Raw genomic sequence first — 19,416 nt, forward strand, 5'->3', positions numbered from 1 at the left:
TCAAACTATAGGGGAAGTTAACAGGTGGATGGTGGAGTTGATCATGTTATATCCATGCTATGAAATACATAGCTACTAATAAATTAGACTATTATATTCTGAGTTTATTGACTTGGAATTTATAATACAGCCTTAGGGGAAAACAAGTTGCATTATATATATACACATATATACTTATTTTTTTCCCCTCATTTTATTCATACAAGTGGAGGAAACCTCAAACACTTGTATGAATATATGTATAAGCAGAGAAAAATGTAAGAAAGGATATGCACCAAACAATACTGGTAACCTTTAGGAGAGTGAGATTTGGAAGTTGGAAGGAGACTACTACTTTATCACTAATATTTAAATTGTTAAGAAAAAAAAAAGGAGCCGACATGGAAAAACTTGAAGGGTCAACAGAAAACAGGGACCTTAATCCGAATAGTTTTAGAGGACTAAGGCTGGCTCTTAATTTCCAGCAGAAATCAGTTAAGTCTGATCCTATACTGATTTCCTGAGTTTGTTTATTGTTTAAATGGGATGTGTGTGCTTGATAATCTCCTTAGAAAGAAGACTGATGCCCAAATAGGTTAAAATCTGTGGTGCTTGGTATTTCTTTTTGTTTTGCTAATAAGCTTTTCCCTTATTCTGGGAATTAAAATCCCTTCCTCTTTAGTCCAATTAAAGCTGTTAAGGGAGGGCCTCTATGAAAAGGCCCTTCTTTGAGATCTCTAAGTGGAAATGATTGGTCCTGAAAAATCTTTCCTCAGTAGCTGTAAAACTGTTCATAATTATCGAAGGCTTATTATGAAGGGTGTCTCGGTATCTTCCCTCCAGAATGCTAAGAAATAATTTAGGCAACAGTTCAGACTCTAAAAATGAAGATGGCTCGGTCTTTTCACAGACTGAACACAATATTGTTGCAACTTACTTGATTATGGCAGGTATGGATGTTTAATTAACAGTTGTCTTTCTTTAGAATAGGTGAAGAAAGGCAGAAGTTTTCAGCATAAGGCATGCATTGTTTCAAGTTCCGTATTACTGGCCAACCTTGACAAGTCATTTATCCTGACTTGGTTTGCTCGTTGGTAAATGAGGATGATGATATTCTATTTCTGGGCTATAAAGATCAAATAAGAGAATGTGGGTGAAAGAATAAGTGAAAACATTGTTAGTGATGGCTATTGTCACAGGTTATTTTGAATTTTGATAACATAAGAGCAGTGAAGTGAGGCTGAGAAAAGTTTTCTATGTAATAAATAGTTCTTTTATAAAAATCTATGTATTTGGTTACTGCATTGTCAAAATTTTTATTGGAGAAGAGTATGCACCATGGCAAAAATGTATTTTTAGCATCATTTACTATTCTTACATATAACCCTCATATTTTTGTTCTTGGTGGTAGAATTTAGCTAAGGACTTAAAGGTTCTGGAAAGAAAAAGTCCTAAGAAGACAGAGCAGAGTATATTGTCATTGAGGACAGAGTCTGAAAATTCAGCTTGTTCCAGAACGCTTATTGGAAAACTCTTGAGTTTTGGATTTCATCTTTTAGTATATTTGCAACTGTGAGCAAGTTTCTTCTCCTTTTTGTTCTTCCATTTTCTCATCTGTAAAACAAGCATAAGAATAAGTTACCTGTCATGATTGTTATAAGGAGTAAAATTAAGTGACACATAAGTGCCATATAGTAGGTGTTGGACAAATATTTGTTTCTTTTTCCCTTTCCTCCCCACATACCCACTGATGTAAAGGATTGTTTGCAGAAAAAAAGGGATGGGGGAATGACAGTAGAAACTTTTTATCTTTTAATGTGTCATTGAATTGTGTAACTTTTGTATTGAGTAATCACTTAATTTTCAACTTTAATGAGTTTTAGAAGTAACTCTTATATTGAGTTCATTGTTTTTTGAATTGACTTTTATAAAAATTTTCAAACATATTCAAAAGTAGAGTGAAAAGTATAACACATCATCCTATACCCAGTTTATAATTGTTTAGTTTCTTCCTTATAATTCAGCGTATTACTTCTAGTGCTAGAAATTGAGCTCCTCAGTTAAGTTTTGTGATTTTAGTGACGTGTTATCTTGTTCATTTGAATACCTCTGTATGGTAAGTACTAGACAAGTTCTAATTTTTTTGTAATTGCAAAAAAGGCTGAGAAAATCTCATAACAATTACATGGAAATACCTTGTATACAATGTTTGGTTTAGTTATTTGTAGATGACCAAAAAAAAAAAAAAAAAAAAAAAAAAACCCAACTCAAACTATCCGTTTTTGACCTGGTTACAAAATTAGCATGCAGAAAATATTCTACTTAGTTCTTATCTCCGTAACAGTAATAATAATAGTAATCTTACTATTGCTACTAATGTTATCATTTGAATACTTGCTATATACCAAGCACTGTTGTAAAACCTTACACATACAGAATAATTCATCCTTACACTAATTCAGTAAGTTACTCTTCAGTTTTATTTCTCTAGTTTATATAGATGAAGAGCTTAGGAAACTTGTCCAACACACACATCTACTAAGTAGCTACACCAGGATCTAAACCCAGGCAGTTTGGTTCTGCAGCCCTCACATATAAACCCGAGTCAGCTTTATCAACGTATATACAATGAGTGTGTGTTATTTGCTTCTGTTTCTGGTGGATCCACTGAAGAAAGCATATCTGACCTCTTTATGCTTTTGTTCTGCCCCTGTATCAAGCATCTATTTTTCTTTAAATCCCCTAACTTTCCTCCTTTAACAAAACTCACGTAAACTCGCAAATCAAAACTGAAACTATGAGGAAAGGGTGTAGTGAAAGCATTTATTTCATTTGTTACTTTTACCAAGAGCCTATTTAGATTTTTTTGTTTTTTATTTAATGGTTAATTTGATCTTTCATTTAGATTTTGGCTCCTATAAACTGTTACAACTTCCAGTGTGACAGATGTTTTGTTAATTTATTGTGTCATTGAGCCCTCTCCCTTTCCCCAATTAAGGCTGGGAGGTAAGAGCACATGGTGAATTTGAGGATCTGAAATAAATCATTATGGATGATTGTAAAATGAAGGGTAAGAGATAGAATGAAAAAGATGGCTGAGTACCAGACAGTGACGAGCCATGTAAGTATTAAAGGTGACAGGGAGTCACTGAAGCGTTTGAAACGAGAGTGACATGATCTGATTTGCATTTTTGAAATGTACTATAGTGGTAACTAAGAGACCACATAGGAGGCCATTGCAGTGATTCTGAGGAGGGAGTAATGGCAGTGAGGACAGAAGGAAGTAGATACATTCAAGAGCTAGAAGGTGGAATTGATTGGATGATGGGAGAAGGAGAGAAGTATCGAAAATGACGCCTGGGTTTCTTTTTTGAGCTACTGAATAGATGGTGATGCTCTTCATCAAGAAAGGAACACAGTTGGGGAAGAACAGGTTTGAGACAGGAGAAAAAAATCAGTTCAATTTGAGAGGTGTTCCATAAAAAGCTGGACATATGGGTTTGAGTGTCTGGAGGCTGAAAAGTATCAGGGTATAGCTTTGGGTATGAAGAAATCACTCAGAGTATGTGTTAAATGTGAAAAGAAAGGGGTCTAGGACAGAAGGTTGGACAATGCACATATTTAATAAGACACAGATGGAGAAAGAAAGGCCAGGAAGTAGATCAAGAAGAGTCTGTTGAAGAGATTGGATGGAAGTCACAGAAGACAAGAGGGAAAATGTTTCAAGAGTGAAGGAGAAGTCAACATCAAGTGCTACTTAGCATTTAGACTGACTGTCAGATGGGACTTAACTAAAATCTAACGACTAGGTGATCTATTATATACCCATTAGAAGACCTACAGCTGTGGAAACAAGGCAGCGTGCTTGGTACAGCTGCAGAGAGAATAGAGAAAAGGGCTAAACTGCTTACTTCATACCCCCATTATTTGTAAGACTCCCAGAATTATAGTCCCTTTGTTCTGGTTGTGTACTTGGTAGGCAGCAATTTACTGCACCGTTTTTATCTAACTTTAAAAACAAATCATTGAGTTTGTAGCTAGCCCACAAAGTCTTCATTTCATTAAATTCTTTGGAGTATGTCTTGTATACATGCTACAATCCTAGATGCTAAAAATAGGGCCAAAGAATCATCAAATTTTCTGTCATTGTGTTCTAATTATCTTGAAGGAATGATAGAAATTAAGCAATATGGGTTTTAGTTGTAGCCCACTTATTAAATAAATAAAGCTGTATGTCACATATTCAAAAACCACAGAAATCATGAGGAGCCTGAAATCTACATGAAAAGACTAGGAAAAGTAACAGTTAAATTATATAGCGTTACATAAGACTAAGTTAATGATAAGCAGATAGTTTGTAAATTGAGGGAGGAGAGGATAGTGTGGGTAGGAGAAGGCTTAGGGGCTTGAACTGGATGGCATTTGGATAGGCAGAGGGAAGGAGCAGGGTGCTCCAAGTGGGAGAAATATGAGTCAGGCATGGTGTATCTGGGGAAAAACTAGAATGGAGAGTTCACTTGACAAGTGTAGAAATGTGCTTCTAGAGAGTGACAACAGATTGAGGCAAAGAGCCTGGAATATCAGGTTGGGACATTTGGATTTTTATCCCACAGCCAGTGGCGAATATTACAAGTTTTTAGGAGGAGAAGAACCATGGTTAAGTCTATATTATAGCAAGCTGATTCTGCCAGAAGCAAGGAGGGGGAAAGAACAGGAATCTGGAAGTTTAGTGTAACAGGCTAAGGCAGAAGTTCTGACTGAAGTGCCGATATATGATAAAAGTTTTTACTGAGCTGATATTATTGTATGTTGGTTCTTGGAAACTGTCCCTCTCTGACAATAATTGGGGATCGATCTCCAAGTAATTCTTTTCTCGACGGGGAACTCAACTCTATTCCTGCTTATTGCACAACCCTCCTTTAGTCTCTAACAATCCAGTAATGATTCTAGCTTCTTGACTGAAATCTACTCCCACCCCACCCTCTCCCACCCCTTTAGGATCTAGTACAGCCCATATCTGGCTTATGCCCTTTACAGCATGTAGGGGATGTTAAACATGCACATCCAGTACACTCAACAGTATTTCTCAGTGTAAAATAATACAGTGGCATTCCGGTTAATAAGTTTAGTTATCTGTCTACCTCAATGCAACCAGTCTGGGGCACTGACAACACTGAGGTTCTGGACCTGCAAGCAAAGAGTCAGAAACTTAATTAAGGTGGTATCAGCTGTGAGGCTTCTCTATGGACCAAAAAGCTGGCTCAACTTCCTCTCTGGATAGACAAGTCTTATAGTATGCATTCTTCTATTGGGGTAGGGGTGTGCTTGTGTGTGTGTGTGTGTGTGTGTGTCTGTGTGTGTCTGTGTGTGTTGGAATGAAGAATTTGGATATGTTGAGTTTCAAGAAATACTGGAATAGTCATATAATCTTACATATGGTAGATGCTTAGTAAATGACAATGAGTTGAATGAAAAATAGTGTGGAACTGGAGCTTGTGTCATGGCTGAAAATAGTGACAAAAGTGCTGTGAGGATAGAATGATAATTGAAGCTTGAGAAAGGCAACTATGGAAAAAGAAGAGTCCCAGGCCCCAGGAAGGAAGAGGAGGAAGTTCAGCTGCCAAAAAGAGGGTATGGTCCATCATATATTTGTCCTAAAAATCAGCAGGAATGGTATGAAAGCCAGTGAAGGAGTTTCAAGGACAGTTCACTCAGTAGCGATGACATTAAAACCAGCCTTCAGTGCTGCCTTGTGCAATTGGCAGATTCTTTGTGTTTTAATTTTCTCATTTCTATTTCACAGAAGGGATGTGAAGATGTTACAGTTTTAAGAACAGCAGGAGCTCTTCAAATAAATGAACTAAAATAGATCTGTTATGTTTTTAAGGGGGCTTAAATATTTCATTTTGAGTCTACTTTGAAACATTCAAATTAAACAAAATGCATCATATTTTTGTGTGTGTTCTCAGGTGTGATAAGTATTCTCAGCAACATAATAGTTCTGGGCATCTTCATTAAGTACAAGGAACTTCGGACACCCACAAATGCAATTATTATTAACCTGGCTGTTACTGATATAGGGGTCAGTAGCATTGGCTATCCCATGTCTGCTGCCTCAGATCTGTATGGAAGTTGGAAATTTGGATATGCAGGCTGTCAGGTATTGGAGATCATTGGAATGAAAGCAAAACAAATAGATCAAAGAAATGTAAATTTAAATGTCTAAAAAGAATCCCAAGAGTTTAAATCGAAAAAGATATTGTAGGATGATGGACACAGTGCTTTTATGGAAAAGAACTTCAGAAGTGACTAGGAATATATTCTTTAATAAGAGAAATAAAACCACCAACCATTGTTATATTTTCAAAATTCTCCCAACCCAAAGGAAGGAAGAAACAAAACACCTAGCCTTCAACTAAAGAAGAGTGCTGATTTGCATATTCAAATGAAAATTTGCATATTGCAAATTGAAAAAGAAATACCCTGCTTTCATCTGAAACAATATTTAGTGATTTAATCATATTATGGAAGATAGTTAAGCCACCATGTTGTTGAATTTTTTTCCTATAGAAAGTCCTCCATGAGAATTGTTACTAAATGTATTTGTTATTTTTTACTAAAAAGGAAATGAGTTAATATTAATTTGCTTTAAGATAGTAGGCAATTATTACTTTTGGCCTAATTCTTTTAGCGGTTTACTATCAGAAGCTAAAAACTATAGAGAATTAAATGAAAGTAGTAGTGAATACTGAATATCCACGGAAGTACCAACCAGTTTTGTTAAGTCTTACTGTTCCTCAATCTGTGCTTCAGATTGTTTTCCTTTTTAAAGACATAAAACTATACAGATAATGATGAAGGCCATTGCATACCATCCTCAATGTTATTCCTCTCATGAATGTTTTCCTATCTTATGTATTTGCACATAAACCAGATACTGTCTGAATACTTTAGGTTTTGTGTAAATGATATAACATTGTTTGCATTATGTGATTTCCTTTCATTGTTCTATATTATGTTTTTGAGGTTTATCCATGTTGATGGATATGGCTCTAAGTCATTCATTTTGATTGCTATACAATATTCCATTTTATGAACATAGCCCAATGTACTTTTTCATTTTACTCTTATTGGACATTTGTTCCCATTTTTTTTCTATCACAGGGAAGGCTTCAATAAATGTTCTTATATACATCTCCTTATGCAATATATGAGTTTCTTTAGACACATTGCCTAGGAGTGGAATGGTTTAAGTTGTAGAGAATGTTCATCTTCAATTTTATCAGAAGTAGCCAAATTGCTGTCCAAAATAGTTATTCAAATTATGAGAACATCTATTACTCCACATTCTCCTTAATACTTGGGATTATCAGACTTTTAAATTTTCATTTTCAAGAGTGTGAAATGCCATCTTATCATCAGTATTTCTTTGAATATTTATTGTGGTTGCATGTCTTATGTTATAAACATTCAAATGCCAGTGGGCTTTTGTGCATACCCCATTCATTCTGGCCATTTTTCTATTGAGTTTGTCTTTTCCTCCTGTTGAATTGCCCATCTTCTGAATACTAGTCTTTTGCTGGTTTGTGGTTGTTCTGCACTCTGTTCATAGAGTGTTGTAAAGAAATTTCACTGTAAGTCTTAAAATTTTGAAAAAAGTTCATTTTAGTTAATGAAATTACAAAATACTTTCCATAAATTTTTATTAAACTAGTTATAATTTGACAATGAAGATGTCTTTTAAAGTAGTAAAAAACATTTAGTATATTTGAGATATATTCTAACAATGGTACAAAAATCTAAATGTTTCTTGGGAGGGTGTTTAGAATGGTAGAGTATTTTCAATTTTGGTTTCCAGGTTTATGCTGGATTGAATATTTTTTTTGGAATGGCAAGTATTGGATTACTCACTGTCGTGGCCGTGGACCGATACCTTACCATCTGCCTTCCTGACATAGGTACAACACTTTTCTCAGCTTTCTTAATGAATCAATTTCTTGACTAATGGTCACTCAATATATATGCTAAAATATAAACCTAATGGTTTGTAGTTAGGGTCAGTTTTATTTCTCTGGCAATAATTGTTCAAATGTTTCAATGGCTTCCTGTTGTATTTAGAATAAAATCCAAATTTCATAAGGTCATTCACACTTTGAGGTATGGACCAAGCCCAAAGTGAGGTCTTCGTATCCACTGTTTTGCTAGGTCTGGAAAGCTACTCTTCCTGCTTATCCTCTGACTGATTCTTTTCTCGTTTAGGTTTCAGCTTAAATGTCATTTTTTTCCAGAATGTGAACTTATGTAGATAGGCTTGGTAAAAAGTGAGAACATATTTGTTACTTTTATTTGGCGTTGCATGCATGTTTTGGCTCCTAAGGCCCACCAAAGTGCTCTGTAAAGAATCTACTTGATAACACTTATGAATCAAGCAAGTTTAAAAAAGTGAGTCCCATTAATGGCAAATGCTGCTAATATTTCCTATGCTTGATAATAGGGAGAAGAATGACAACCAACACTTACCTCGGCATGATTCTGGGAGCCTGGATCAATGGCCTGTTTTGGGCTTTGATGCCTATCATAGGGTGGGCTAGTTATGCCCCAGATCCTACTGGTGCTACTTGTACCATAAACTGGAGGAAAAATGATAGGTAAGAGAGAAGTTTACACTTTATAATCAAATGCTTCTAGTGTAGACATTTTCTCACCCCTTCAAATTTAAGTTCAGATCATGTGTTCCTCATACAGAAGGTGGCAAAGTGCTTCCTCGGTAGTGATGATGTGATTCTAGCAAAAGTCGGAATTGAGAAAAGTGACTTATGCTTGTTTGCAAGTAAAGGTCATCCATCTCACTGTGTCTCCTTTACCCCATTCCTTCCTCCCTCCCCTGTGTTCTCTCTTAAAGCAGCAACGCAGGGTACCAATCACCCTTCCAATATTTGCACATCTCAAAGGTAGGATCATGAGCAGGAAAAGAGTTAGTGAAGCTAGATAGAGTGTGTGGCTCTGGCAAAAGCCCAGGCTACCTCCCTGCTGTCTTTTCAAGATGGTCGGGTGTCCAAGCACATTCTGAGAACTGCATAGCAAAAGTATAGTCACTGCAAAGATTTACCTGCTAGTTAGTGAGGCTTCTATATATTTTTCAGGAACAAGAGGATAATTTAGTTCATTAAAGGAAATGAAGGATGACTTAAAAATGAACAGAAAATTTCTAAATCTCAAACCAGATCTAAATCTAAAATTTTTTCTGCAGATTCAAAAAGTAAAGGCTGGGCACAGTGGTTCATGCCTGTAATTCCAGCACTTTGTGAGGCTGGGGCAGGAAGATCACTTCCGCCCAGGAGTTTGAGACCAGCCTGGGCAACATATTGAGACCCTGTCTCTACAAAAAAAAAAAAAAAAAAAAAAGGTGGGGGCAGAAATTTAGCTGGCTGTGGTGGTTCATGCCTGTGGTCTCAGGTACTTGGTAGGCTAAAATGGAGATTGACTTGAGCTGGGGAGTTCAAGGCTACAGTGAGACATGATTGCACCACTGCACTCCAGCCTGGGTGACCAAGCAAGATTCTGTCTTGAAAGCAATTAAAAGTAAATACTTTAGACTTTATAGACCAGATGTCTCTATCACAGCTCAACTCTGTCATCGTCCTGTAAAAGCAGCCACAGCCAGCATGTAAATGAGGACACATGGCTGTGTTCCAATAAAACTTTATTTACAAAGATGAGTAATAGGCTGGAATAAGCCTACAGTCCATAGTTGGCCAATTTCTGGCCTAAAAAAACTAAAAGTCAAATACCCTTCTTAAACTATTTAACAATACAGTGACTACCAATATTATTTTTAATAATTATCTCCTCTTTCCCCTTTCCCCACTTAGGACATTAAATGAGCAATCATGATTGCCTTTTCTTATTTTCAGATCTTTTGTGTCTTACACCATGACGGTTATTGCGATAAATTTTATTGTGCCCTTGACAGTGATGTTTTACTGCTATTACCATGTCACACTATCCATTAAACATCACGCTACCAGTGACTGCACTGAGTCCCTCAACAGAGACTGGTCAGATCAGATAGATGTAACAAAGGTAAGAGGTCAACATCCTTGAAAAATTGTTGTCATGGAGCTTTTACCCACTCATAGTTGAAAGAGTCCCTGGGACCACCGCAGTCTTCTCTCCCTCATCCCCATCTCTCACTTCCCAGATCTTTCTTCTGTGTTTGCCTCCTTATTTTTTATTTTTTTGAAACGGAGTTTCATTCTTATTGTCTAGGCTGGAGTTCAATGGCACGATCTTGACTCACTGCAACCTCTGCCTCCCGGGTTCGAGTGATTCTCCTGCCTCAGCCTCCCGAGTAGCTGGGATTACAGACGCCTACCGCCATGCCCAGCTAAATTTTTTGTATTTTTAGTAGAGATGGTGTTTTACCATGTTGGCCAGGCTGGTCTTGAACCCCTGACCTCAGGTGATCCGCCCACCTCGGCCTCGCAAAGTGCTGGGATTACAGGTGTGAGCCACTGCACCTGGCCACTTGCCTTCTTATTTCTGAATCATATGCTGTTTGCTCTTTTGGATATATTTTTGGCCATCATCTCTTGATTTCCTACTGTGGATGATGAGGATTTATTCTCTTACATCACCCACCTGCCCAACTCCTCCTCCATGCCTTTCTCCCTCCTTATCTGTCAGTATAATGTTAACAATATTTGGTTAGATAAAGAGGCTCTTTCTCTGCTCTCAGTATGTTTAAACACACCACAGATGTGATGAACCTTATCCTCTTCTTGGAGCCATCCTCCTGGTTCCCTGGGGCCTCCTGCTCTGCTTTGAACTGATTGCTCCTGAGGACCGCTGCTCAGAAAGCCAACATCTTCAGGTCTCCCTTCATCATCAGCTCAGGATGCTTTCACCTCCTTCCGGGGTCAAATCCCCTGTTTTCTGAAATGCTTGTCTTCCTTTTCTTCCCCTTCTTGTTCTTAGTTTATTTCCTCTGATTTGGTGGAGCACATTCTTCAATTAATTCCTGAAGTTATGGGAGAGGTAATATTTTTAATACTTTGCATGGCTGAAAATGTCTTAATTTTACTATCATATTGACTGACTGACTGCCTGGTCTAGAATTCTAGGTGCAAAAGTAATATTCAAAGAGTTTTGAAGGTATCACTCTGCGTCTCCTAGCTTCCAGTATTGCTGCTACAAAGGCTGATGGCATTCTGGTGGTTGATGCTCTGTGGTGATCTGTGGGTTCTCTCTGGAAGCTTATAGGATCTTCTCTATGTCTCTAGTTTTCTGAAAATGTATACTGATGCACCTTGGTATGAGTGTTTATCCAGCACTGGGTACTTGGTGAGATCTTTCAGTGTGGAGACTCCCATCTTCCTCTTCTAGGAGATTTCTCTTATGATTTCTCTGATGATTCCAGTCCCTCTGGTTTTTTCTCTTCTCTTTCCCTGGAATTCCTTTTATTTAGATATTTAATTTGCTAGATTTATCTTCTAATTTTCTTAAATTTTCTCTCCTATATTGTCTATTTTTGTTTGTCTCTTTTGTGGTGGTTGTTTGTTTCTTTTTGTTTCTACTTTCTGGGAGATTTGCTCAACCATATCTAGGTCTAGGATAAGGGTGAGGATAGTGAAGGCCAACCCTTGGGTGCAAAATTCAAGTAAGCTCCAAAAAACTCATTAATTAAAAAAAGTGGCTTAATCTAGTACTTAAAAAAATGTAAAAAATTATGTTGAACAAAATAGAAATTTTAAATAAAAACAGGATCTGACCCTGCACTTATATAATTCACCTGATTCACCTCCCCCTGATCCCAACCTGATAATATCATACAACCTTTCTATTACATTTTTAACATTCTACTCTCACTTTTACAGATAGGGTAAAAACCATTAAAAATAATTCCAACTTTTATTTTAAGTTCAGGGGTACATGTGCAGGATGTGTAGGTTTGTTACATAGGTAAATGTGTGCCATGGTGGTTTGCTGCCCAGATCATCCAGGTATTAAGCCCATCCATCCATTAGCTGTTCTTCCTGATCCTCTCCCTCCTCCCTCCCTCTACCCTCTGACAGGCCCCAGTGTGCGTTGCTTCCGCCATGTGTCCATGTGTTCTCATCATTTAGCTCCCACTTATAAGTGACAATATATGGTATTTGGTTTTCTGTTCCTGCATTAGTTTGATAATGGCCTCCAGCTCCACTGATGTCCCTGCAAAGGACATGATATCATTCCTTTTTATGGCTGCATTGAACTACATTTTCTTTATCCAGTCTACCATTGATGAGAATTTAGGTTAATTCCATGTCATGTCCATGATTGCTATTTTGAATAGTGCTGCAATAAACACACATCCGCATGTGTCTTTATAATAGAATAATTTATATTCCTTTGGGTATATACTCAGTAAAAGAATTGCTGGGACAAATGGTATTTCTGTCTCTAGGTCTTTGAGGAATTGCCACACACGATCTTCCACAATGATTGAACCAAGTTATACTCCCACCAAGAGTGTAAAAGTGTTTTTTTCACAATCTCACCAGCATCTGTTATTTTTTGACTTTTTATTAATAGTCATTCTGACTGGTATGAGACGGTATCTCATTGTGGTTTTGATTTGCATTTCTCTAATGATCAGTGATGAGGTTTTTTTTTTCATGTTTGTTGGCTGCATGTATGTCTTCTGTTGAGAAATGCCTGTTCATGTCCCTTGCCCACTTTGTAATGGGGTTGCTTGTTTTTTTCTCATAAATTTGTTTAAGTTCCTTGTAGATGCTGGATATTAGACCTTTGTCAGATGCACAGATTGCAAAAATTTTCTCACATTCTGTAGGCTGTTTACTCTGTTTATAGTTTCTATTGCTGTGCAGAAGCTCTTTAGTTTAATCAGATCCTATTTGTCAATTTTTGCTTCTGTTGCAATTGCTTTTGGCATCTTCTTCATGAAATCTTTGCCTGTGCCTATGTCCTGAATGGTATTGCCTGGGTTCTCTTCTAGAGTTAAAAACCATTTTTGTTGATAAAATAGCTATTTATACTCTATTCTCTCCTTGTTTTATGGATGTATATCTTCTGTTATTTCTGTGATATTATATATATTTATATTTCCTTCTGTTTACCACATATTTTTGTTTCCCCTGAGTTCTTGCACTGTTTTTTTTTTTTTTTCTTTGCCTGTCAATGTAAAAGTTTTCTTAAGGTCTGGCGGTCAATGATTGTTCCTTCATACTTAAGAGTGATGCATTAAAAATGTTAATTATAAGCATGGATATGCTTATTAGTGAGATGTTTCTTTTGGGGGAATTTCTAATTGTCTCTGTAGTTATTATTATGACCATCATCATCATTATTATTATTTGCTGTCACTGTGATTATCTGCTAGTCAAAAAAAAATTTTTTTTTCTAACTTCCAAACTCAACCTGGAAACAAATACAATCCTGTCTCGAGCTCAGTGAATTCTAGCACAGGCAATTTCTGCTGGATGTGTGTTATACATGACGCAGATAATTTTGTAAAGGAGCTCTTTTGTATCTTGTTTAAATGGAAAAATTGTCTTTTTCACGTTGCTCCCTCCTGATAGCCTGTTAAAATGATGGAATGGAGATTTGGGGGGAATTTATAACTGTCCAGGTAACTGTATCTCTAGGTATTTTATTCTGGGCAGAATTCCTTTCATGTTCCTAGGTGGGAGGTACAAGTCTATCTCCAAGTTTTTTCACAGGGAGGGGGCAGCACACGTATACCTCTTTTCAACACAGTACTGAAGTGCTTAGCTGAACCTGGTGTCCCTGTGTCCTGAGTTTCCCAAATTAGCCTTCTTCTTCTTCTTTTTTTTTTTTTTTTAAATACTGAGCTCTGGAAGTCTTCCAGGGAGAGGAAGGGGAAGTTACTGGGTAGCCTGAGTGGACAGGAAGAAATATTTGGACGTCTAACTACTTTATTTCTATTTTTGTTTGTTTTTTTGAGATGGAGTCTCGCTCTATGGCCCAGGCTGGAGTGCAGTGAGGCAATCTCTGCTCACTGCAAGCTCCACCTCCTGAGTTCACGCCAGTCTCCTGCCTCAGCCTCCCGAGTAGCTGGGACTACAGGCGCCCACCACCAAGCCTGGCTAATTTTTTGTATTTTTTTTTTTTTTTTTTTAGTAGAGATGGGGTTTCACTGTGTTAGCCAGGATGGTCTCAATCTCCTGACCTCGTGATCTGCCCGCCTCGGCCTCCCAAAGTGCTGGGATTACAGGCCTGAGCCACTGCCCGGCAACTTTGTAGATTTCAACCAGTTCTTTTTTGAGCTCCATGTGCACCCCCACATCCAGAGTTTTCTGGTATCCTTTGTTACTAGAATTTCCGTAGCTCTGTAGCATGGTGGTCTGTATATGGTTTTCCCTCATAGTTGGTTCTTTTTAGCATTTATTTATTTACTTATTTATAAAATTATTCTCATGTTCCTTACATAATTTGCCACTTGTCCAATGGTCATTGTTTCCATTTAAAAATATGTATTGTCTAATCTCTGATTCTCTGTCCTTATGGGTTTTTTGTCTTCTTTAACCTCTGTTCCATAATTTTAGCAGGAAACCTAGGGAAGAAATATAAAAATATAATTTTTCCATTTAAACAAGATGCAAGAGATCTCCTTTACAAAATTATCTGCATTTGTATAATATATATCCAGTAGATTTGGCCTGTGTTAGAATTCACTGAGCTTAAGATAGGATTGTATTTGTTTCCAAATTGAGTTTAGAAAGTTAGAAAGTTACTTTTTTTAGTTTAGCAGATAATCCCAGTAAGAACAAATAATAATGATGGTGATAATAATAATAGCCATGCCAGCAGTTCATAGCATAATGATGTGAAGTAGAGTGGGGTGGGTTTTTATCTGTCTTTCATCAAAGTCAGCTTTTGTACTGTCCCCTAGCATACAGAAAGAAAGAGGCGTTCTTTTATGTGTGTGTACCATTCTTAAAAGCAATGTTATATATTCTTGATATACCCATTTCACAAGGTCTTATTATCATGGATGACTTCAGGCACTTGAACAAACAACATCGAAGGCAAAAAAACTTAGTTATTTCCTTTATATCATCAATAACATAAACATATTCAAATTCCAACCTAGATAGATTTTTACCCTACTTTAGATATATTAATATTTAAATATTTTAGATATTGGGCTTGGTGAATATTTATTTCTTTTCAGATGTCTGTGATCATGATCTGCATGTTTCTGGTGGCATGGTCCCCTTATTCCATCGTGTGCTTATGGGCTTCTTTTGGTGACCCAAAGAAGATTCCTCCCCCCATGGCCATCATAGCTCCACTGTTTGCAAAATCTTCTACATTCTATAACCCCTGCATTTATGTGGTTGCTAATAAAAAGTAAGTAATGTCTAAAATGCTTGCAACACAAAATAAAACTGATATAAAAAGAATGTTAAGACTTCTTGGGAGAGAAGTGACAGAAATCCACTTCAGTCTAGCATAAAGATCATTTGCCTCATGTGACTGGACCAGCATCTAGACCCTTAAATGCCCAGAGCTCCAGATTTGTGACAGACTCTTCCCACACAGTGGCAGAGATGACTGTGGGCAACCCAAGACCCAAGTTCTACCAGCTAAGCATCCCCAAATACCAACTGCATCTCACATGGCTCTCTGGCAGAAAAGCCCCTGGGATGTCAGTGGTCAGCTTAGTTCAAATGGTTACCCCCACCCCAAATACATGGAATAGTGGTTTCCAAAGAAAAGAGTGATTTTATTACTGGAAAATGGACAGGACAACGTTGGACTCACTTGGTGGGTAGCATAGATGTATATTTACAAGAAATAAGACATATCATTCAAATGCAAGGGAAAAGTTTAGTCCCAACATCAAAGGCATCTGGATACTAGAGAATTCTTACCTCCCCTCTTTTTTGGGTTTCTCAGCAAAATGTTCCCTTCCTGCCTCCTCAATGAAGTTTAGACGGAGTCTCTATCCAGGCTGGAGTGCAGTGGTGCGATCTCAGCTTACTGCAACCTCCACCTCTGGGTTCAAGCAATTCCCTGCCTCAGCCCCCCGAGTAGCTGGGATTACAGTTGCCCACCACCACGCCCGGATAATTTTTGTATTTTTAGTAGAGATGGAGTTTCACCATCTTGGCCAGGCTCATCTTGAACTCCTGACCTTGTGATCCACCCGTCTCGGCCTCCCAAAGTGCTGGGATTACAGGCACACGCCACCACACCCAGCTGAGGTCAGGTAATTTTATCCTGGAATGACAATGTTTGGAAAAGCAGCTTTAGTTACAGGTATGTGAAGAAACAAAATTTTACAGACCAAACAAACCACATAAGAAGAATGATGAACACATTTTAAATTCAGAATCTGCTGGTAATTCTTTTGGAAAATTCCTGCTGGGAAGAACAGATGGATGAAACACACATTGTTAGTTCAAATAAACAACTCATGGCACTTGACATTGGTAGCGTCCTTTTAAATACATACAGTTATTTTTATTAGATGTCTTCAATCTATAGAATCAATGGTGCAAAATTGGCCTTTAACTGTACCATATACCTTATATATTTATAAAGTTTCTCAACAGGAAATCTATAGAATCAATAGTGCAAAATGGGTTTTAACTCTACCATATACTTTATATATTTATAAAGGTTCTCAACAGGAGATGTTAAGTTGGAGGCAGAAATTTATCCAGAGATGTAAATTGGCAGTAGTGGCATCTTAGCCATATTTGAAAATGCTTTAGAAGTTCCAAATCATTATGAGTTAAAGCCAAATTTTCCTTTTTTTATCATAGGTTTCGGAGGGCGATGCTTGCCATGTTCAAATGTCAGACTCACCAAACAATGCCTGTGACAAGTATTTTACCGATGGATGTATCTCAAAACCCACTGGCTTCAGGAAGAATCTGAAATAGGAGAAAAGGACACGCTGTCAAAACACTTTAGTTTTTTGACAATGCTTTTGTTTTAAATATGAGCCCATTTAGATCAAGTGCAGACATGGATCATTGTCCTATGAGACTGTAAGCTCCTCAAGCACAGCTCATGCTTCTTCTCTTTGTGCACTGGCTGCTGCAGTGCATGCTTCTCTGTGTCCTGATATGTCAACTTATTGCTCATCTCCCTTGATGAATTAGGCATCCGAGGTTAACGTCCCCGTTCTTTCTCCCTATTATGGCATGCATTATACTGTACTGATGACCTTTAACTTGCCTGGCTCCTCCATTAGAATAGAAGCAGTCACTAATTTAATGTTAGAATAAATGAGTAAAAACAATAATAATGAATAATTCTAGATAATTACTGAAATGAGTTGTTGGATGTTCCCAGTTAAAATAGAAAGCATTTTTGGCATTTCAACATTTTAACATTTAAATCAATTAACTTATGTTATTAAACAAAAATAACCAAATGAACAATAAACACGATTGTTTCTAAATAAAATGTTAAGTCGATGCATATATATTATATAGCATTATAACCCCTGTGCATATTTTGATGTTTTCTGCAATTTTGATTACCATTTTTCTGCATATATATTCCATATATTTGCCACCAGAGTTAACTTCAATCAGAGTGGAGATTTTTATATGTTTGTTCTTTAATGTATCCTTAGCACATATACCTAATTCTGTCTGGCATGTAGTAGGCACTCAATAAATGTTTTTTCAATGTCAAATGAATTTGTAGACTCACATATTTGTCATTCTAAATGACTGTTAAGCATAGTACAATATACCATTGTTTAAATAGTAAACATTTAAATTGCTTTCCAGTTTTTAGTTTCATGGATGTACCACTGAAAATATTTCAGTGCAAATATATTTTTTCTTTGGGAGAAGTTATTCTATTTGAGTGTTTCTTTTCAGACTAGAAATACTGGATACAAATACAAAAACACTATTATTGTTGCTAACTTGCTTTCTGGAAAGATTGAATTAGTTTACACTGATACTGGCAGTGTCTAAGTGGGCTTTTCATATTCCTGCTAATAATGCTGTATATATTTAAATTATGAGTTGTATACTCTAACTTAAATTCATTTTATTTCACATTTCTTTAACTGCTAGTGAGGCTGTGTATCTTTGCATATTGTATTTTTTAATCTCTATTTTTTCTACCTGTAAATTGTCTCTTTAGCACCGTTGGCTGCATATTAAGTAAAATCTAGGTATTAGTTTTATGTGTACAGTCCTCTATGTATATGGAAAGGTAAACTGTTATAGTAATCTTCTACATTATCTCCTCACTCTCTGACTTTCCCACTGCAATCAATTAATACAATACAACCGCAATCAATACCACTTCGTAGCTAATCTTTTAAAAATAAAGTTCCAATGCCCAAATTCTTTAGCTAAAAACCTTCACTTGCCCACCAAGTAAGTATAAACCCCTCAGCTGGATTTTCAAGGCCCTCTTTAACATACTCCAAAAGGGACTTTTCAGCTGTTTGTCTTTCTTCATGGCCAAATTAAAATGTCTAGTGTTCCCAGAGAGTTCTGAATGCTTTGTGTCACTAGCTCTTTGCTCATCCTGTCTACCGTAGCTGAGACTTTTTACAGGGAAAGCATAATGAAATCTGTGCCCAAAGTCCCAGAGCCATTAAAAGGCCAGGACAACTTCTATAATAATGTCTAGAAAAATGGACTCAGAGTTCCAATTTGCAAGGCCGTGAACTCATTTCCAGCGATAAGCAAGAAGCAACTTTGCCTCAAATATAAAGGACTTCAACAGTGTAGAGTAATTATATTTCAGTGCTATATTTTTTATTGTCTAATTTGCTTATATGATAAAACTAGGAAGACTGGGCTTTGGTTACACAATTCCCTCTGACCTCTTAGTTTTCTACTTTCTGATGTTTTTATCTTTAAACAGCGTTTCTGTACTCAATTTGGCATTTCTTGCTTCCATGTAAGTCATGTCATCCATGAAATTAATAATTCAAAAACCCTTGGTTGCTTGGTGATCTGAGATTTACCCATTCTATTTCTTCTTCCTCTTGTGCTTAAAAACTCAGGGCCACCACCTCTCACTGCATCTCCAGCACTGGGAAACCTTAGGGTTGTTTTTAAATCCCTTCTTCATCCCTACATCTAATCAATCATTTCTCTCTCCTGAATGTTTCCTGAAGCTGCATTATCCTAACTATTACCAGCACAGCAGTCAAGGCTGTAGCCTGATGGCTGCTCACCTGCATTATAACCACAGACATCCACCAGAAGCCTCCTCCTTTCTTCTTGCTTGCGCTATCTAAACCTTTTCTCCACACAGCCGCCAGAGAATTCTTCCTAAAAGGATAAGCTGATATGTCACTCCCAAGCCTAACTTTTATTGCTCTCATTGCCTATAGGCTGAGAGTAAGCTCTCCATAGGGAATCTAAGGGTTTCCTTGATAACTTCATCCCCACTTACCTCTCCAGCTTTATCTTCTTTAAC

General features: G+C 37.1%; 1 protein-coding gene across 1 annotated transcript; it reads left to right on the forward strand.

Moving 5' to 3' along the window:
* The first annotated feature begins 699 nt into the window (after positions 1-699).
* RRH (retinal pigment epithelium-derived rhodopsin homolog) lies at positions 700-17,659 on the forward strand. The gene is made up of 7 exons (XM_023220060.2): positions 700-929; positions 5,949-6,139; positions 7,838-7,937; positions 8,474-8,627; positions 9,894-10,062; positions 15,176-15,354; positions 16,776-17,659. The coding sequence occupies exons 1-7, from the start codon at positions 824-826 to the stop codon at positions 16,888-16,890; spliced, it is 1,014 nt and encodes a 337-aa protein (XP_023075828.1). The 5' UTR covers positions 700-823; the 3' UTR covers positions 16,891-17,659.
* The last annotated feature ends 1,757 nt before the right edge of the window (positions 17,660-19,416 follow it).

Source organism: Piliocolobus tephrosceles, chromosome 3 (assembly GCF_002776525.5).
Source record: "Piliocolobus tephrosceles isolate RC106 chromosome 3, ASM277652v3, whole genome shotgun sequence".
Classification (NCBI taxonomy): Eukaryota; Metazoa; Chordata; class Mammalia; order Primates; family Cercopithecidae; genus Piliocolobus; species Piliocolobus tephrosceles.